This window comes from Halyomorpha halys, unplaced genomic scaffold (assembly GCF_000696795.3).
Source record: "Halyomorpha halys isolate HHAL.00 unplaced genomic scaffold, Hhal_1.1 Scaffold560.1, whole genome shotgun sequence".
Classification (NCBI taxonomy): domain Eukaryota; kingdom Metazoa; phylum Arthropoda; class Insecta; order Hemiptera; family Pentatomidae; genus Halyomorpha; species Halyomorpha halys.
Genome location: NW_027105487.1, coordinates 680427 through 702453, shown reverse-complemented (window position 1 = coordinate 702453; position 22027 = coordinate 680427). Strand labels below are relative to the sequence as shown.

The 22027-nt window shown below is 31.1% G+C and overlaps 1 protein-coding gene and 1 long non-coding RNA gene across 5 annotated transcripts in view; one reads left to right on the top strand and one right to left on the bottom strand.

Moving 5' to 3' along the window:
• LOC106684253 (uncharacterized) overlaps positions 1 to 22027 on the top strand; it is a 53484-nt gene that overhangs the window by 26060 nt on the left and 5397 nt on the right. For all 4 annotated transcript variants that reach the window (XM_014426219.3, XM_067051572.1, XM_067051580.1 and 1 more), the window contains 9 exons: positions 8517 to 8596; positions 8719 to 12505; positions 12576 to 12765; positions 14264 to 14502; positions 15240 to 15482; positions 17608 to 17777; positions 19296 to 19456; positions 19934 to 20045; positions 20123 to 20302. In XM_014426219.3, coding sequence (XP_014281705.1) covers positions 8517 to 8596; positions 8719 to 12505; positions 12576 to 12765; positions 14264 to 14502; positions 15240 to 15482; positions 17608 to 17777; positions 19296 to 19456; positions 19934 to 20045; positions 20123 to 20302 — 5162 coding nt within the window. The remainder of the gene's footprint in view (positions 1 to 8516; positions 8597 to 8718; positions 12506 to 12575; positions 12766 to 14263; positions 14503 to 15239; positions 15483 to 17607; positions 17778 to 19295; positions 19457 to 19933; positions 20046 to 20122; positions 20303 to 22027) is intronic.
• Positions 7686 to 14174, bottom strand: LOC136796817 (uncharacterized). Its single transcript, XR_010844567.1, has 3 exons — positions 14059 to 14174; positions 13028 to 13196; positions 7686 to 7891 (listed from the first exon to the last, which is right to left on the bottom strand). It is a non-coding gene; the product is annotated as an uncharacterized lncRNA (long non-coding RNA).

Sequence of the window (22027 nt, the reverse complement as noted above, 5' to 3'; positions counted from 1 at the left end):
TTATGCCTAAATCGCACCCCCCGACAAACTTCTCCAATCATTAATCTACGGTCAACTATCCACACCTTAATATTAATTTTCTTTTAAAAGGAATTTTCCACTATTGTGGTTTTCCTCGCTCTCGATTTCTTTCAATGTTAATTTCCATTATTCTAAATTCCCTGATACCATGTCCTACCACACTTTCTTCCACATCTTTCCAATTTACTTTATGTATTCCTTATTTCTTTCTTTGGTCCACTTTCAACTCCACAGCTATCTTTGCCAGTCTTTCTGTAGACATCATTTTAGTATGTCCGAATCAACTTAATCTAATATACTTGAAAGAATGTTCTTTTATACCTCCATCAGTTCTTGTGTTCTTTCATTTTGTATCCTTTTACGTCTAGATTTTCCCTTCTCCAAAATTCCATTACTAGTGTAACACTAATGAACCAAGTTTCCAAGGAATATGTCGTAACAGACTCAAATGTAGACTTGTTTTTGGTCATTTTGGTTTTTTGGACTTTGAGCTCTTGAGAACAGAGCTTTAACTTACCAATGGATTGTCGTCATTCTCCTATTCTCAGTTAAGTCAGTATCAATGGTGGAAGTTGCTTCGTTATCGAAGATTGACACCATGTATTTGCACTTCTCCATTGTGTTTTTCAATTACTTCATCATTTGATGAAGTGCTTAAGTGCTGGGTTTTTGTGATTCATATTCAGCCTCCACTTTTCAGAAGATCTTTTACTTTCCTCAGTGTGTAGTTGATGTTCTTTCTGTCCTAGACTAGTTATACATTACCACCAGCAAAAATAAAACTTTTGATATTCTACTGACCCTTATTTCCTAATTATACATTATTTCAAATTTGTTTTCAATACTGAAGCTTAAAGGTTTAGGGATTGGTATATATAAAAAATTCTCTGATTAGAAAAATTATATATATGTATATAGTGAGGGGGAGTGAGAGAGTTTTTAGCAAGTTCACTTTAATTCAAACCAGGCTAGAAAAGCCTCATGTAATTACAGTAAAACTTGAACCATAAAGTTAATGATTATTGCAGGATATCTTTGTGTTATACAAAGTGAGTGTTTTTGCTGCACATTTTTTTTTATTTTGGGTTCTTTATTGCACAAGTATCTGGTATCTAGTCAGAATAATCAATCCAGTAGAGGATTATATATTTTATCACACTCAAACATAAATAAAAATGGGATACAAATAGGGATTGTCCGTTGTATACGTTTATTGTACAAGTCTGAAACACAAATAACTTAAAATTTATATGGACGACTTTTGCAATAAGTGTTTTTCGATATGATTTTGGAAATGTAATCATAAGGTATTAGAATTTGGGGGAAATGTCAAACAAGAATTAAGCATAAAGTATATTAAGTCTAAAATAAGACACTTTGCGTTGTCTTTAAATGAAGTTATTATCCGCCTTTCAATTGAGGAGCATCCAGTCACATTCTAATATATTCACTTCTCATAAAATAAACCCTTTTTTGACAAATCGAAATTCTAAATCCAAAATTTAAAAAATTGAGTACATGAGATGGCACTGTAATAATTATTCAAAAGTTAATATACTGACTTTTGGTAGAGTGTTTCTCAGTAACATAATTCAGCCTGTTCTCTAAAAAGAAGTTACAGAGTCTGTTGTATATTATATACTATACAATTCTCTTCTAAATCCTAGCATAAGACTCAGGATCTCTATCTTATACCTAAAACATCTTTGGGATATTTAAGTAGTAAATCAGGATGGGGCTAGAACTATAGGAGGAAAATTCTATGAGACTTAAAGTGGCCATTTTCCAGCTGGGGTTGTAAAGGAGAAGGCTGTAAAGGGCATATCTTTATAAAGAAGTTGATACAGTTATATGTTGGTATATCTTTATAAAGAACATATCCTTGCATTGGAAATGCCTTTTGTGTATGTCAGTGACAAAAGAGAACCTAATAAAAGATAGGTCGTCTCCAGCCGTAAAAGCCCACTCTTTGTGAAATAAACATTTAAACTAGTCATTTGTACGTTTATATTATTAAAATATAGGTATTTACAAAGCAACTAGTTAATATATGATAACTCTCAATTGTATCATTATGTCCACCGACCTTCCACATCGCGGCCGACTTTCTTGGGTCTCAGCCAGTTCCCCTTTTGGGCCATGGTTGAGATGCTTTCGGTCGTTATAATTGTATCATAACAATAACAATGGCGCGATGGGCACAATTTGAGCATTTACGACTTATATACTTTCAATCGTTATGAAAAGCTTTTATCTAGAATACTTACAACGTTTCGATCGATTTAAGTTGAAACACGGGTAATGGGCAAACAAAAAATTTAGTTTAGTTGATACAAAATAACTGTTAACTTAAAATTTATAATAAAAATTTCATAGTTGTTACAAGCTTTACTTCTCACAGTTCTAATTCCCGATGAATTAGCAGAATATATGATATCCGTTCATACTCGAGTTGAAATTATTTAATGCTCATATTTTTTCTTTAATTATCAATTTTTACTAAGACTAGAAAAAAATGGATTGAAAAAAAAGTTTAAGTTTCTTCTCGTTTAAGCTTCTAAATTATGCTTCAATTGTGGAACATTTTGAGATGGCCCAATCAAACGCTTAACATTAAGACTACCAAAAAAAAAACTTTCCCCAATTTTTCCTAAATTATCTTCAGTACTATACTGCTCTCCCCCTATGGCCGAGATAGAGGCGACACAGTAACAGAGGCGACACTTTAATTACCTCATTAGACTCTAGATGCTGGGCCTATAGATACACGACCCAACGCCCCGTGATCTATATGCCCCAACTCATGCGATCTTGTGAATGTAAACGATATTTTTTAAAAGTATTTGTTACCTTTCAAATATTTTGTAAAATAATTATTCTAACTACTATGTAGTTTATTTCAGTTGATATCCCAAAATTATCTAATTCCCATTTGCCGAAGTACCCCACCTCTTCTCGGTTAAAGGCAACCAGGAGAGCGATTAGCTTAGTGTACTCTTGGCGAGTCAGAGAGGAGTATAGTTCCACGCTGTTACTGAACTGATTTTAATTATTTCCTGAGCGAGTGCTTTAAGAGGCTGTGTTTGCTTAAATTTGCTCCGTTTATTTATTGAACATTTTATTTTTATGAAGGAAATACCAGGAGGTGGTAAGAGACCGTCTACATGGTCGATATCCTAAATAAAGGAAGTGGCTTAGGCACTGTCTAGACTCGCATCACCATTCTTAACCAGCAGAGACCCACTCATGTCCAAGTATAAGGTGAATAAGCACCATCAAGCCCCCCCCCCTCCCTGCTGGCAATCAAATCACAAATCAGTTATTTAAGTTTATTTGTATATATTCTTTGTGTATATTTATTGTACTTAACAGTTTGTTAATAAAAAGTGGAGAGTGGGTTAAAAAAAAAATATTTAAGAGTCGTTTTTTTGTCACTGATATGTATATATTATAAAGAGATTATATAATAGTTATGCTGACTGAGTCACTCTATAAAATCTGAAAGTAATTACTCCCTCATTTGGTGTTGGGTGATAGGCCGTGCAGCACCTTCACCTCATTCACCAGGTGAGCACAGCTCTCTCTCTCATGTTGTCACTCATTTCTTCATATCGATGGCTTGCTTCACAGAGATGTTAAGTATATTTCTATCAGTATAACACTGCAATGAGGAGTCTTGGCCGAACAAAAAAGTATATTTTTACTAGCTTTACGAAAAATACAATTAAAGGTTCTTTCTTTTAGGAAAATTAGTTGGAAAGTTGTAATTTTACTAAAAGAGAGATCCTTTAATTGTATCTTTTGTAAAGTCAATGGAAATCTTAGCACCACTGCGGAGTAAGCCATCGATATTATACATGTGTGTGCATGTATAAAATTAATGAAATGAGTGATAAAATGATATATTGTTAATGTTCAGTAAAAAGAGCGAATTCAACAGATTGGGTTCTCCATATTCATGAATCCAATTGTGAACTCTTACAAAATCTTGAAATAAGTTTAATATTGATGGTTTAAATGTTAATAAAAAAATATTTCTATCAATCATTCTGTTTTAAAAATATCTATTGTAACTCAAAGTTTTCGTTATTATAATATGTAATATATAATTTTCTAGTTTTAAAATAGTTAATGTTACCAAATGCATAATGTATAACACTTTCAATTTTCCTATAGTAAAAAGTATAATATATTTCGTTTCCCAAGAATGTTAAAAAGATGAATAATTGTAGTGAAATGGAAGCCGTAAAGTCGATTATTGTTATTAACAGCAAATATTTGTTTAACGAAATAATAATTACTAATAACTTAAAAAATAATACTAACAGTAGCCCAGGCGTTAATAATATTAACAGTTTTCAAATAATCGATAATTACTCAATGGAACACAATAATTCAAATTCTTCTAAATTAAAATATAGTCGATGTTATAGAAACAGTTCTTTTAAACAATTTCTGTCTGATTCCAGTTGATAGTGCCTGTATGAAGGTAACTCCAAATGCTCAAGCATGCTTGAGAAGCATGTTTCTTCAATATTTTTGCACAGATCTGCTTTGAGTCTAATGTTTTCGCAAAATTAACATGTATATAGGCTTAAGCAAAAAGATTCATTATGCATGCTTGTTAAACATGAGCAAGTTTTTTAAGTATTAGATAATAAAACGCCCAGTGTGTTCTTGATATTTCAAAATAATTTAAAGTTATAAAGTGATACAAAATTATTCAAGGCCCAATAATACGATTTAGATTATTGTCTCAGTCCTTATATTTATCTTCTTTGTCGTTTTATTTTTATTGTTATTACGTTGTTTTCTATGATTTTAAGTATTTCCTTCTTACAGCTGTTAAAGACAATATGATACACCAATTCAACACTATCCAGCCGTCAATATGCAATTCAAGTAGGCATTTCAGATTATTTGAAAGCCTAAGAAACATTAATAACCCACTATTGCAGACACTAATAGCGATTATACAGCAACAATAGTGGCAAACACCTGAACAATCTCAGTCTAGACTGAGGACAACTGATTAACTTGCTGGACTGAAGACCATCAGCACCAGCCTGTTTCCCATTTTTCTAAATTTTTAAAACATCTCACTCCTCTGATACTTTTTCAAATACAATAAATGAGATCACTTGAAAACAGCTTTCTTATTCCTCTCGGTACATCAATCTCACCCCCCATGGGGCCAAGAAAACAAAATGTTCTTACCGTTTTATAAATGTTTATTAAAGAACCATGAAATATGATTAAAGTCTAGACCATGGTAATTTTTTAAGAAATTATTTTATTAATTTAAGTTCAGTTGTCATTATTAAAAACTTTCAATTTTAATAAAAACATTTTTTTTAAGGTAGCTTAGTAAGAGCATTTAAACCATTAACTTATTATATCTGATTTTATATTTCAACATAAATTAAATTAATTAATTGATTTTGCAATACTTAAGCATAGAATTTACAATGACAGATGCGTGGGTGAGAAGCTAAGGATTACAAATGACAATATTGCGAATAGTATCTTTTTTTAGTTGCAGGCCTACCTTCTACGCCATAACCCCTGATGAAGACCTGAAACTCAGGTCGAAACGTCGGCATAAAATAAATAAATATGGTTTTGTTTATTTATGTTGTTCTTTGCTGACCGCACCCCCCGACAAACTCCTCCAATAATTAGTATCTTTTTTCGTTCTTCTGTCTACAAGCTTCAATATTGACAAAATTGTGAAATTATTAATATTAATATTTAATACCAATTAACCTCATTGCTTCTCGATGATTATTTAGAGCGTCCGGATCTAAAGTTATTTAACTGTATCTAAGCTTATTTAAGGCCTTCTGAAGTTCGATAAAAACTAGACAAAACGTAGAAAGGAACTAAATTCACTTTTATTTGCGAGAATTTTCTTTTCTTTTGTTCATGGTCAATACAAATGATAATAATACGCGTTTACGAATAATATTTATTTGTAATATTCAATATTATTTTAATTTTTAATATCCAATTTCATTAAACTGATCTTTCAAATAATCTTGAATTATGAACCATTATATATTGGATATCATTGGATTCAAAGTTTAATGATATCTTGTTTCTACATTATCTAATTAATGTAGAACCAAGACATTAAATTTTGTTTAGGTATGTCATCGCCCTATTCTTGGAATTGCAATGGTAGAGAAAAGATAAATTTAGATCGTTTAAATTTAGGGCGAGAAATCACACTTCTTTATATGTATACTTTAAAACTAAATTTCAGATAAAATGTTTGTATATTTTTTTACTGGGATGACCCTGTATTCCTTCCAGAACATATTGGTTATTTTGTGTATATTCTTGATAATATTAGTTTTGCTTAGTGATTAATATATTAAAAGGTTGCTGACTTTCTGATAATATTTCTGAGAGTTACACCGGAAATTTTCATTGAGCCATTTTTAAACAAGACTATTAGCTTTTTTAGGAGCTATCGAAATTGTTATACATACAGAAATATATGTTATTAGAGAATATTGATTCTTCGTATAGTAGCCCTGGGTTTTGTAATATATTTTGTTTGCATTTTTTTAAATATTTGTATTTATTCTTCTTCTGAGTCACCGACTAAGTTTCTTTATTTGCAGTGCGTATTTCATCGGTGTTATGTAAAAAGGGCAAATCCAACAACTTTAAAAAATAATATATTTTGTCCTTTACCTGGTCTGAAAAGTGGTTTTCAGATGAAAAACCTATATGTATATATTTTTGTGAACCTGGTTTTGTTTCGCATAGTTAATCTTATACTAATAAGAATATCTAATTCAAAGTAAGCCATATAAGGCGTGGAGATGCAATTCAATCCAAGTGTGAAAATATTTCTGGAATTTATCTCCGTGTACAGCTACTTTTTTTTTTAATGACCTTCCTGGTCATTTCTACATATGGGGGAGGACTTATCTAGAGGTAACCAACCCATTCTAAACGTGGCAGGGGGGGGGGGAGAGGAGGGTCAAGTTTTCATTCCGTGGGACCGCCACAAAAATAAAAGTTGACCGCCCCCAAGCTGGATTTGAATCAGCGCCGCTGCAGTCACGAGGCAGTTAAAGTTGACGCCTCAGCTACAAACGGCCTAAATCCGTCTGTTGCTACCAAACCAAACTTTTTCAACGTAAAACCAGACTGAATTTAGTAGGTTTTGAAGGCTGGAGCATGTATTTTTCAAAACCAGATAAATCACTGGATTAATCACATTTTTTGGTTTCCTCAAAAATTTTTAAATTCGAATATATCCCATTTGTCACCTCTTGGATTCTTTTATAAATAAAAATTCCAAGAACTGAGAACTTTCCAACCAATGCTATATCGCGTTATGACTGGGAAATTAAGAGAAAACTATTTTAATTTCCAAAACTTGCTTCTAATGCTCATTTCATAACTAATATAAAAAAAAAAAAATTTAATATTTTACGTATCATGAAAAATAATGAACATGATAATAGCATTATCTTAAAAATTGTCATTATTTGTTTGTGTTATTGTTATTATGTTTCCATTCAACATGGGTTTTCTAGTAGTTTTTCATTATTTTATAATATAATTTAGTTCTTGATAAATATTGTTTGTAAAAAATTAACTTTCTTTAGTTATTTGTATTTATCTTGCAAAAAGGACCGAAAAAAAGGAGTGTAGTTTATACCTTTTCTATTTTAGCTTCAACAATTTTACTAAGAACTTCCATAAAATTAGGTCTACTGAAGACCCTATTACACCTTTAAACCCTAAAAGGGGTTTCCTCTTGCAGGAGTACTAGTAGCCTTGAAAACATCTGTCCTTTCTTGGTAATGACCTACTCAAGCTCAAAATGTTTTAATCAAATATCTTCGTCCTGAAAAATATTAATCATTTAGTATTAATAATTTAAATTATAAATTGTGCTATTTGGAGAATAGTCACATTTACTTGTAATTGTAAATGCATTCTTTATAAATACGAATTCCCTATGTTTGTACTCCTCGCGAGTTAATAACTGTTCTGTCTATTCAAAATATTCTTATGAAGGGTATATAAGTTGTATTATTCTCATTAATTACACGATTAATTTAGGTTATGCGACAAAAACTGAGACACATCAAAGCAACAGAAAACTTTATTTTTCTAAACTGTTTGTATGAAAATAATCTAAATGTAGATAAAATCGATATTAGAAAACAAAAACGTAAGTCAACATTCTTTCTTTAAGTTTACAAATAAACAATGAATGGTTATGTCAGCAAGGTTCCGTGTTAGCGTCAGGTGTAGTAAGCGTTCTAATTATATTTAGTATTTTGTGTAAAGAGCGTGGGGGTTGCGTTGAGGGGGTATCAGGCTGATGGCGGGAAGGAAAATCTAAATATAGAGGAACTGCTCACAACTCTGTCCCCAGTGGACATCTCGCTACGTTCCCAACACTTTCCCCGCTCAGGCAGCGGGCTTACCGATACTGTCTTACTAATTCATGTTTTTATTATTAGTGAATGAAACTAGTTCGGCATTCGCTAGAGAGCGCGCCAACAAGCACGAGAAGAGTCGTTCCGATCATCTACTATCAAAGGTAAAATATCATAATTGAATAAAATTCTTTGTTACTCTAACAAAGAGATTTTACATCAAAATATAAAAGAATAATTCTGATCTATTCAATCGCTTGAATTTTATAAATATTTGTTATTTCAGGATTCGAGTAGAGATGGAAAGTTGAAAAACTCGGATAATGCCCTAGTGCCCTTTAAGCCACCACAGATACGACCGAATGAAAATCAACCTGGTAGAAACCTGGAAACGTTTCGCCACGAATACCTAACACAGCCGAGAACATTTCGAAACAGGCCCAGTGTCGACTCGGTTCAGATACAACAAGAAGGTATAGTTTACTCCTGGATGGTGGACCACCAGGTTCAAAATGAACGTCTCATTTTTAGAAGAATGGGATTTCGTAGACGTGAATTGAACAGAAGTCTAGACGACGGTTTAGCTACTGAGTCTCCCAGGAATTCATTCACTTCTTCTAGAAGTTCCGGTTCTAAAAAGGATCGGAGCAGCGGGATATTCTCTTTGTTTCAGTGGTTCAAGAAGCAAAAGAGCGAAGACAGTAGTGATTTAGAAGTTTCTTCCGGGCTCAATTCACCAGAACTACCTAGGTCTACTTCCATAACAGGAAGTGTTGATACTTTATTTAGTACTGCCACTGCCAACAGCTTTGCATTTGTTCATCCACTTCAATATAAACCATTTGGTTTAGCGAATCAACCTGAAATAAGAATAGCAGTAGGGCCTGAGACCAACACATATAGAAATCGAATTAGAGAGAGAGAAAGATTGAGATATTTAGAAAAAAATATTTCACTTCGTGAAAAATATAGATTATATGCTAGTGGAACTCTACCTAGGAGTGCAGATCATATAAATGAACTATCAGATTACCAAATATTAGATGTTAAGCAATCATTTGACCATCTTCCTGGAAGTAAATATTCTACCCTTGGAAGGAAAAAGAGAAAGGCTCCTCCTCCTCCTGTAAGTAACAGTTCGAACAGTGAAAATAGCCTGCCTGCTGCGGTAAATCAGCACTTTAATGAAGGTATCTTGATAAAACAACATAGAAGAGCATCAAGTGAACCTGTAAAATATATTAAATTGTGTCATGTAAAGGGCAAAAGGAGAGCACCCCAACCTCCTGCTCGTGACAACAGTACAGATACGGACATTGTATCCTTGAGCACAACTAACACTAACAGCTCAAAAAGAAGTAAAAAGAAAAGAAGGGCTCCTTCTCCTCCAATAAAAAAACCTGAATCGGATGATGAACATATAGTACATATCATCCGCGAAGCTACTGATAACATCTTAGCAGATAAAAATTCAGAACAACAAAAAGAAGATTTTAGAGATGAAACCATTTCTAATGCTTCAACATTAGACATAGGTTCATCAGATGACGTTGTGTGCACTGATACTCTAAAATTAGAAAGGGGGATATTGAAACAAAATATGGAAAAACCATTTTCAGAATCTAGAATATGTCCATCATCACCAGTATCTCCCCGCCCCTGGTATAAAAGAACTACAGTTAATAAAGAAATGTTCTCAGCTAAGGAGAAAGAAAAGAGAAATGAAAGGGACCGTAAAAAAGTCGAAGAATGGATGCTAGAAAGTGGCTTTCCAAGAAGATCATTATTAAATACTGATAATAAATATAGCTTTTTCTCTAAAGCTGAAAAATCAGACGAGAAAAGAAAATCTCAGATTTCAATTCTTACCAACATTAGTGAATTAGATAGAGAAGCAGCAGAAATCATAAGAAGAGGAAAGGAAAAAGAAAAATCCTTAATGGAAAGTCAAAATGCTATGTACTTCAATGATAATGGTGTTGCAAATGAAAATGAAATAGTTGTAAATAATATATCTGAGAATGAAGAACCTCCCAGGAAAAATTCAGCAAAAGAACTAATATCGTTATTTAATGCAATAACTAATGTTACAAAAGTAACAGTTAATTCTTCTTTTTTTTCAAAAGATACAAGCAATTTGTTTAACAAAGAAAGAGAGAAGAGGTCGGAAGTTTTACATAGCAGTATTATCATTGAAAAGGAACAAAGCAGATCATCAAGTAGTTCTACAAGGGATGCTGCTTGTACAAATGAAGTTTTGACAACTAAGATAATTAGTAAAAACGGTGTTGGTTTGCAAGAACATGAGAAGCCAGGAACATCATTTCCTGTATCTAATTCTAGCAGTGAAGGAAAAATAGCTAGAGTTACAATCGATGAACTTGATGAATTTGATGCAGAAAGAAATTCTAAATCTCAAGTTTTATATGAGGCTAATCGGCAAAATAGGCATCTCTCTCCACCAATTCCAACTATAACAGAAGTATCAGAAAGTTCTGCAAAATCAAGTCCTACTTCAACCATAGGCAGTAGTAACACCAGTGAGTTACCTCCTGAGCCTCCATCTGAACCTGTACATATGAAACATATGCATGTTTGGGTATGTCCAAGGTGCACATTAGAAAATCTTAGATGGAGAATAACTTGTGAAGCCTGTGATATGTGGAGGCCAAATCCTTTTGAATTAAGAGAAAGGTCAAAACAAAATAAAACACTTAACAATACTACAGAAAACCAAGATAAATGTGAAACGAGTGTAAAAGGTGCTCCGTCAAGTCATTTATATCCAAATCTAACCAAATTTACAAGAGGAAACAAGGAAGAAAATACCTCAAATGCACCAAGTCAGGGATCTACATGTAATTCAATTATTAATAAAAAAGAAATCCAAGATGTTAAATATACTAAAAATGCTGATCAAGAAAAGAGTTTGGAGCAAAAAATTAAATTGGAAGATATTGGAGTTGGGAGTGATAGATTAGAAAAAGATCAAGATAAAAAAAATATGAAAATAAAAGAAGAAGAACAGCAGCAAGCTGAAGAAATTCGAAAAGCACGATTAGCATTTTTTAACAAAGGAAATTCTGAAGGAACACCAAGTTTGGAAAAAGATAAGGCAATTGTAAAAACTGACAAAACTCTGGCAGACAAAACATCTATAGTAAAATCAGACATAGTTCCCGCCATTATGTTAGATTCAACTCCTGTTAAAACAGAAACCAGCTCTGTAATAAAAGCAAATAAAACGCCCTTGGTAAAAGTAGAGGCAATCTTAGGCATGAAATCAGATACTTCCTCTGTAATAGTAAAAACAGATGATGTTCCTATAATTAAAGAGGATAAAACTCTTGTTTCAAAAGATATAAATAAATCAACAATAGTAATTACTAATGATGATGATGAAAAAAGAAAATTAAAAGAAATGTTAATTGAAATGAAGCATTCTTTACCCAAAAGGCCAAAACCATTTAAGAAAACTGTTGAATCCAATATTGCTACTGCAAACAAAATTGATAAGGCAAGTGATCACCCAAGCCCAACTCCACAAATTACCAAAAGCTCTGCATCTACAAGTACCTATTCTAACATTATTCCAAACACAATCAAATCACATGAGAATGAAGCTGAAGCATATTTAGTTGAAAGTGAATGCGTCATTGAAGAAATTAAGATTAAAAAACCTTCTGAGAAAGTTTCGTCCTCAGTGCAGACTAGTGGACTAGTGAAACAGATATCTCCAAAGCCGAAAATTTCTTCTGGCAAAGAAATATTTATACCTATCAAAGTTGAAGAACATTTGATAAAAGATGGAATACTCTACACATCTGTTTCTAAGGATACTAGACGTATTGGTACTGGTACTTTTGAACTTTTAAGACCAAGAGATTTTGCAAATATTGAGGCTATTAAAACTGAATCAAAATCAGCTCCAGTTCATCTTTATGCAAATGTAGCTGATAATGAAGATGGTGAGAAAAACCTCAAGACTGAAGAAACACCTCTGAATTCTTCGGCATACATTGACAAATTGTCAAAACAACTTACTAAACCACAAGGAGTTGCACATTTCAAAGGTATTTGCTAGTATTAAAGTTATATAATATTTTTTTTGAAAGAATCTTCTTGGAAGAATTTTTGTTTTAGCTCGATTGGATATGAGCAATGATAAGAATCTGAACACACTGGCTATAAACCGATTATTGAAAAGGCTAGAGGTAGCAATTGCTGGTGGAAACCATGAGCTTGCTGCTACATTGGCTCGAGAGCTTGCACAGCTTAAAGTTAACTGTTCGGTTATTAGACAGAAGTCGGAAACACCCGGAAATGAAATTCTGTAAGTATTGGGAGAAATAACTCCTGATTTTTAAACATTTTAGTCTAGTAATAAATTTCATTATTTGAACAGCACTTCAATTAGTGATGAAATTCTGATCAATTTAATTGTAAATTATTGATATCATTTACCATGATTATTTTGATGTATAAATAATTCAATAAAATGTTTAATTTTGATCGTTTAAATTAGCTGTACTTTTAATTTGAATAATATAAGTTGTCATTTTAATTGAAACTAATAATAAATAGGAAGAAATTACTTGCTGAAGCAGAAATAGTATATGTGCACCATTCCTAATCTTAAAACAGTTATTAGTGTGGTATTTGATGATGCACCATTTATCATCCATACTTTCAATTTCATTTCTGTTATCATAATTTACTTCATATTCCTAACTGTCACTGGCTGGAAATTTATCTTATTGAATGCTAAAAGTAATTTTTAAACAATTAATAACAATGTGAATTTGAGACTGAATAACTTCTAAGAAATTAAATTTTAAACAAAAAGCAAAGTAATAGTTCTAGTCTGTAAATAGGCAAAACTATGCAATTGAGAAATGGTTCAAGATGTGGTGAAAACACAAGAAATCATGAAAAACATCATTTTAATTGTCTGGCCATCATATGAATTTACTGGTTTTTAGTAATTTACTTATATTATAAAGTATTTAATTCTGGAGTTAAATTAGAAAATATTTTTTAGTTTAGGTTATTTATGATTGCATAAAAAAAAGAACTAATTTTTACATTAAGCTTTTTATAAAATTACCTAAGGTCTTGAAAAAAAGTAGTTGGTCACTCATTGGAATCATATCTAACTAATGAATTATTATTATTTGCACCTTTGTTGTGTTATTTTTATCTTTAAAACTGGCACATGAATGTGAGACAATCAGATAGGTATTGGTATTTGGTGGGGGAACTAGTCCGGCAAATGGGGCTCCTTTTTGCCAACCCCTGGCGGCTACAAAATTGGTTGCTGCCACATACTAATCATGGTAGGAATGTCAAGATTCATTTTTCATAACTACCAAAATATAAATATTAACTGCCTCAGGTGGGAATCAAACCCGCAATGTTCAGAACTGAGCGCTCTGGGACCTATGCCCCAACCCAATGTAGGTAGCTAAACATACAAAAACTAGCCAATTACCTATATTAAACATTATAATTTCTTAAAACCACCCTGAAAATTTCATTTTCACTTAAAAAATAATTGAATTTGTTGTTACTTTTTATATTAGTGGGATTGAGTAAATCACTTCTAATTAATTACAGTTATACTTACTTGTCAGATTTAAATTGAAAAGCCATAATTTACTAATGGTTTTCAGTTCCTCAGAAGCAAGAATTGTTTGATATTGAACTATGATCATATTCAAGTTTACTACCTTTCAAATGCTTATATTTTTAGTTAATTGTATTGCTGATTTGAACATATGTTTAAAAGTGTGTAATTGATTGAACAAGACATATTTTTTTTCTTTTTCCAGGGTTGAGATGTATGTAGAGGATAAAGTTTCACATCAAGGCCCATTTCCCATGAAAATATCACCAACATTAACAGTAAAAGATCTTAAAGATAAAATTGAAAGGGAGTATGAAATCCCAGCTGATGTCCAAAGATGGATACTGGGTAAACAACTAGCTGCTAATGATGGAGTTACTCTGGATAACATGGGAATAAATAAAGATGGATGTCCTATTTTTCTGTATTTAGTAGCTCCACCAGGTAGGTGCATGAAACTATTTCTTTCACACTACTTAGCCTCATTATAATGAACCTAATATAAATTTATTCATTTATTTTAAAGATACAATTAGATGGTGTGTTTTTTTAATAATATTTGATTTTGTGCAACTATTTTATTTTTATATTTATGTTTTTTCATTAAATTATTCTAGTCAACTTAAAACAAAAGTCGAGCAAACTGGACAGCAATGTTTTTATTGTTGATTTTTTAATTGTTGCTTTTTACGATTGCCAACTGCCAAAGACATTGTTGCAACACCTTATGGAACCAAATCTAAAATTTTTCAACGATTTTGACTAAATTTTCCAATTTCCCAGAAGTTTGAAGGTTACTTCCTGAAGTTATCCTTTTCCTGACTATTATTGGAAAACTTACCTCTCTAAATTGTATTTTTAAGTAACTTTGAGTATAATTACCTCTTTGAATAATGTTTTACCATAATTTTTGTAGTTTGATGTAGATTATCAAATTTCCCCAACTATTGGGTGTAGTGATATCCCCTCTTAACAACTCTATTGGGTTTGTATAGATATGTTTTGAGGTACTAGTAGAACAAACATAACTTGTCCTGTCTACTTCAGAATATTAAATTTTCTTACTCAAAACTTAACTTGTCAGTCCGTATGATATAATAATTACAGTATGATTTAGTAAGCTGCTATGTTTTCATTTAATTAAATCTTTTTATTTTATAATGATTATAAATTTTTTTTAGAAATTGCTCAATCTAAAACAACTACTGACAGTGGAGTTTTATTAACGAAATTGAAACTTCCCACAATAAATTCTACAATCAATATAGACATCACTGAAAGGGATCTGCAAGAAGCTGGACCTTCAGGGATTAATATAAAAACTACTCCAGAAAAAATTGAAACTGTTCCAAAAATTGTTGAAGATATTACTGTAGTTAGTGAATCACAGTCTGGTTTAAACCCCATTGGTACATTGGCACTAGGTAAGATTTTATTAGTTGATTAATATGTTAACGTTCACATGCAAATGAGGTTGGATATTTTGATCTTTATCTAAACTATTGGATAATACCAAAAGAAACTACAAAGTATTAATTAAACCTCCTTTCATATATGGTAATATATTATGTCCAACCAAAAACTTGATCAAACATTGTTTGTTTCCAAAGAATTTAGTCTTGTACTTAAAGCATTTACATGAACAAAATTGTTAAAACTCTTGTGAACATTGAAAAGGGAATCAAAATACTTTTTTGATAAATTATTTTAAAGGGGTTGCTCCAGGTGATTTTTAATGATATAAATCATTTTTAATTCAAATATGCAATCATAATAATTATTTTTCTTCAGATGTGAACAAATGACCTATAAGATCAATGAGTATATTTGCAAAATGATAACTATGTTTTTGAAAATTTCTAATCTTGGCCAATTATATGTACTGGTAGGTTTTTGCATATTGGTTCATATTCTTCTCTATATATTTTTTTTCATGTATCGAAACACACCTACGTTCTTACATACAACATAAAGGATTGAATGGCTTTTGTGCTAACATCACAAGGATGTTAAATTTTTAATAGAATTGTTCATGCATAATTAGAAATATTGATCTACAAAATTCATAGGGTCTAAAGGATTGAATGACATTTGTGCTAACATCTCAAGGAGGTATTGGTTTTTTAAGAATGTTTGAGGTCATTATTATTATTTTAATTTTTAATATTAGCTAGTTTATATAAATTAACTACACCAAATAGTTCTTTGTAATTACTTACAACTCCTTTGTATTATAGACTATAGATAGAATCATTCTATTATTTTGGTTTCCAAATTATTGGGCGTGGTGATATCCCCTCTTAACGATGTTCCTGCCAACTGCATTGGGTTTATATAGATAGGTTTTGAGGGACTAGAAGAACAAACATAATTTATCCTGTCAGTCTACTTCAGAATTTTAAATTATCTTACTCAAAATTAAACGTGAGGGTTCATATGATATAATTATCAAAGTATGATTTATTAAACTGCTAAGTTTTCATTCATGGTAATTTAGTTTATGAAATCTTTTTTTTTTAATGATTATAAATTATTTTTTATAAATCGCTCAATCTAAAACAACTACTTGGACAGTGCAGTTTTGTTAAAAAAATTGAAACTTGTCTGTATTGTAGATTATTGATAGAATCATTCAACTATTCGGGTTTCCAAATTATTGGGCATGGTGATATCCCCTCTTAACGATATTTCTGCCAACTGCATTGGGTTTGTATAGATAGGTTTTGAGGGATTAGTAGAGTCCCTTTGTATTATAGATTATAGATAGAATCATTCTAAATGCTAACTAAAATCATTCTAACACTCTAAATTACAAAAAAAAAAAAATTGTTCTGTTGTTTTCCTTGAAATTGAAAGAGCATTGGAACTATCACACACAAGAGCCTATTATGGAAAATAAATCTGCACCTACCTTCTGCTTACTTCTAATTCTTCAATATTTTTTCCTTGACAGATTCTTCTGGTGTTTCCTCCTTTTACCCAGAATACTCTCAAGTTACCTCAAGTTAGTGTTTCAAGCATTCTTCTCAATTTCCTTTACACATCTGCTATCTCTGAGTATCTTTATACCACCATCTATATTATAAATTCTATAGCTTTGTTGATAATATTACAATTCTTTTATCACAAAAATACAACTATTCCACATATCACCCTTTAAAATTATTATTTAATCTTGAAAAGCAATGTAAATATATGAAAAACTAAAATAAATGACACTGAAATATTTATACAAAATTAAAAATATAAGAACTGGGTGGGCTATGGATTCCCACTGAACTTGAAAGGCCATGTGATTAATCTATTAATCTGTTTATTTCTGTACTAAGTCCTATCTGAATATACAAAATAGAACTTTGGGGTTCAGCAAAACACATTTCCATAAACAAAATTCAAACAAAACAGTAATGAATAATCTGAAAAATTGGAAGCATACTCTGGTTTGTTAAAAGTCACAACATGAACATAGGTATGAACATACCTATATAAAATCTAAAATAGAAAAAAATACATTTCTTTCTCATGCGATCATATTAATTTTCATTAAAGGTTGGAAGTGTGAAATTTGTACTTTAATGAACAGTCCAACAAGACCAGGATGTGCTGCATGTACTACAGAACGTCCAAAAGATTACAAGGTACCAGCAGAATACAAATTAAGCGAGGCAGAAATTTTAAGAATTGATAATGAAAAAGTAACTGAAGAAAAATCAACTAAGGTAAGCAGTTGACATTTATGGAAAATCTTGTTTCTCTCGTAATGTGTATTTATTTTGGTTTTTCATTTTTGTTTTATTTTTTAAAGCTTCTGTTAAAAGTTTTACAAATGCTTGCAAGAATGACCATAAGCAGTCCTTAAGTGAATTTTTTTTTGTTATGTGGGTCAGTAAAGCATAATCTATAAATTATCCAAAACATTATTTTAAGAAACATAATATAATGGTTAATTTCATGCTTCTAAATTATAAAGGTGCTGTACCTCGATAGAGGCATGCATAGAGTAATGTTAATGATAATTACACTTCTTATTTAAGATTTTAATCATTTAAATTAGATTTAAAAGATCGTGGTAAATTGGAATAAGTTAGAGCAAGTGGTTTATATATGCAATAGGATATGAAATAGCTACAAGGATTTGAATAAATCAATAAGCAGGACTATAAGATATTACTTGACTGACAGTTTTGGAGCTGTGAGAATTAAGAGATTATTGTTGTGGATCAGGGAGGGTTTTTAAAACCAAAGGCAAAGAGTATGTGTTGCGCTACTAGATGCCACTAGCAAACAGCACAAAGGAATATGTTGTTTCCAAGTCTGAAGTAGTGTTGCCATGAAGGATGATATTGGTAATATAACTGTTTGTAGGTTTGTTCCAACCACCACTTCTGACTTTCCAGAACTGTATGGAGCATGCACAGTATAAGATTTGGGAGGGAAAAACACATACTACATATGCTCCATGCAATATTGGTAGGTCAGAAGTGGTTATTGAAAAAAAAACCTTATATTTATATTGTCGAATGTAATTCATATGACACAAGTGATGAAAATGAGTACCCAGTACCCCTACAACCATGGAGAGTTGAGGTAACATCATGAAATTCAAAATCTGCCTGAATAATGGGTTAAAGTAATAGCTATGGGTGCCCTATATTTTGAACAATAATTTTAATGCTGAAGTTTAAATCAGAATTATTTTATGCACCAACAATGTTGTAATGACCAGTTTTTTTTCATATAGTTAAAATAGTTGAATTATTAGGAGTTTTTGAATAAAATTTTATTCACCGACTTATAAAACAACTTAATTCTGCTCAAGCAGATTTTTCTTGATTTTTAATTTAATATTAAAGATGAAAAATATTGTCAAATACTGATCTCAGATACAAAGCTATTGTTAGATGTATTTTTATTGCAAACCAGTTCAAGTTTTCATTTATTATTCTGTCTTAAGATACAATGATTTGAATCAGTTAGATCTGAATAATAACATCACTATTTCAGTGAAACGATTTATTTTATTCTAGCATTGCGAGAGTAAAAAAAAAAATTATAAGTTTATTTAACCATTTATAAAATCATATAGCTTTTATTAAACCTGATTTCTTAATTTAGTAAAAATTTTATTGTAATTGATATTGACCATTATAATAAGTGTTGGAAAAAAAGTATGAAAGATTCTAGATACCTTATCGAAATTATACTTTTTAGTTATATATTTGTAATAATTGTTCTAGGCTGATGAAGAGGAAAAGGCAAAGAATTACCAGAAACTTGTTGACTTGGAAAAGGATGATATAATAATATACCCAGAAGCGTTTGAATGCCCTGTGTGTTTAACTGATTATTCTCCAATGGAGGGAGTAGTACTCAGGGAATGCCTTCATGTGTTTTGCAGGTTATACATGTCTTCCTTTCAGTTTACTATTAGTTTAAAAAAAACCTTAAATCTTATTTAAGATAATCTAATGACTAGTATATAACCATTCATTTACTATACACTTAATGATTATTGGCATGCTGCCTGTTATCAGTTTCTATATGTTTATTAATTGACATCTATTTTATTCCTCTAATTTAGATTTTTTAAATTTATATATTTATTTATTCCTGAGAGACTTAATTTTTGTTAATTTAATTTAAAACAATACTTTCTTTAAAAAACTAATCATATACTGTGTAAATTAGCTGCTCAACACAGTTAATCAACCAATCTCAATTTAATAAAGAGCTTTCCCTTCTCAGTTATACTATCCTCTTTGATTGTATTAATAAATAATCAATGAGATTATTTTAATTAACTCTAACATCATTACAGGAGGGTATGAAAAAAAAATTATTTTAATTTCTTCTAAATAATTAAATTTATTCTCAGGAATTGCATCAGTAATACAATTCAGTTTAGCGAGGAAGCTGAAGTCAAATGTCCTTTCAGAGACAATAACTACACTTGTGATAGCACTTTGCTTCAACGTGAAATAAAAGCTGTATGTAATCAATCAACATTTGATATATAAGGAAGTAAATAAAAATTGATAAATTAATATCATTTGATCTTCTGTAGATAGTACCTCCTGAAGTATACGAAGAACACCTCGCTAAGTCCATAGCACTGGCTGAAACAAAGATAGGGAATGCATTTCATTGTAAAACACCAGACTGTAAAGGTTGGTGCATTTACGAAGATAATGTAAATACCTTCCATTGCCCTGTCTGCACTCATATAAACTGTTTGACTTGTCAGGTAATTTTAGATTCTAGAATGTTACATACCTTTTTACATTATTTTTTTTTTACTTTAATAATTATAAATCTAATTAGTTTGTCTGCCTTATAGGCTGAGTATATGGTTTTCTTGGCAAAAGATTTTAGTTAAATAATATGACTCCCTTTTTTTCATCTTTATCTCAGTTTATTAAGTTGTTTTTGTATGGAGATAATCTCTCTTATATATTGATTGTCTTCTCATCTGTCCAAATATATCTGTATGGCCCCCACTTAGAAATAGGAATTTACAGTTAAATACTTTTTAAGCGAATCATTCTCTACCATTACTAAACGTTTACTTGCTGACATAAACTTTCAATCACTGTGGTTATTCGAACTATATGCAATAGATACACTTCAATCAATTTTGATATGTGTAAAGCCTTCTGAGTTGCTTAGTTGTGTTAGTCCAGAGGCTTATATAGGTGAGGAAATTAAGGTTGTATTCGATTAAAACCTGGGGAGGTTGATTTTTATTTTGTGGAGGCCCCACAGAATGAAAACTTAAACTTCCTATTTACGTTGGAATAGGATGTTAACCTATAGGATAACCCCATATGTCAGACATGGCCAGGAAGGGGGTTATGAAAAAGGAACAGAAAGTTACGTGGGTCCAAATATGTTTCAGTGAGTAAGTGTATATGTTTAATTTCTGTCTATGTTTTGGTTTTTAATGTTTCAAAATGGGTGATTAAATGAAGGATTAGTTTTTGGTTTAGTAGTTTTTTTTATATATTCAGATGCCTTGTAGGGTCCTGTCAATCAAATAATCAGACCAAGATAGAGTAAAACTGAAGGACATCCTTCACATTGAAGAGTAAAGGAGATGTGAAGTGATTTATTTTGTTTTGATGAGGTTTTCCAGAGTTTAGATCAGTTGACTAAATTTATTAAATAGTTTTGTAGTTTGTTTGATATATTTTTGATTTTATGTCAGGATAAGATTGTTGTATCTCATGCATATGTCACTGTTAGAATTTCAAAGAATGTTGTGTACGAATGTAATAAAGAGCAGTGGAGCAAACACTGAATCTTGGGGTACTTCTAAGATTGACCTAATAAAATATAGAATGAAGGGCTGAATTATTGGTAGGTGGAATTTAAAAAGAAGCCTCTGGTGTCAAATCCTTGAATTACTTTCAGAAATCCATCTGTAAAATAATTTCTGCTCTATTGCCATGAATATGTATTCTGTTACTCTGTGTAGTTGATATATAGTTGGTTGGCGTGCTGTAAATACAAACTGATCCTTAATGTTCTGACATCAAGGAGATGTTTGTTAGAATTTGGTTTTGTAAAACTTATATTGCATTGCAATTTACTTTTACCTACTTTCTAAATATTTTATTAAGAGCTGAATTACTGTAAAAGAGGCTTCAAATTGTTAGTGGAAGAAAAAGACCCTTAAGTCTCCCAAATCATTGTGTTTAGATAAAAAATATCATTTTGCATATTAGACCGTTAATAATTCAAGGATTTTAGAAAAGTTTATATGGAAAACACTTATGCTTTCTGATTTAATTTAGTATTAAATTATTGTTTTGCTCTTTTAGAGACGATAATAAAACCCTTAGAATCTACAAAAAGATATAGTTAAAAGCTTCTGCCTAGAGAGAAATACTTTATTCATATATGCTGCCTAAATACATTAGGTTGCTATCTCATACAGCATACTTATCAATCCGTAATCGGACATATTTAC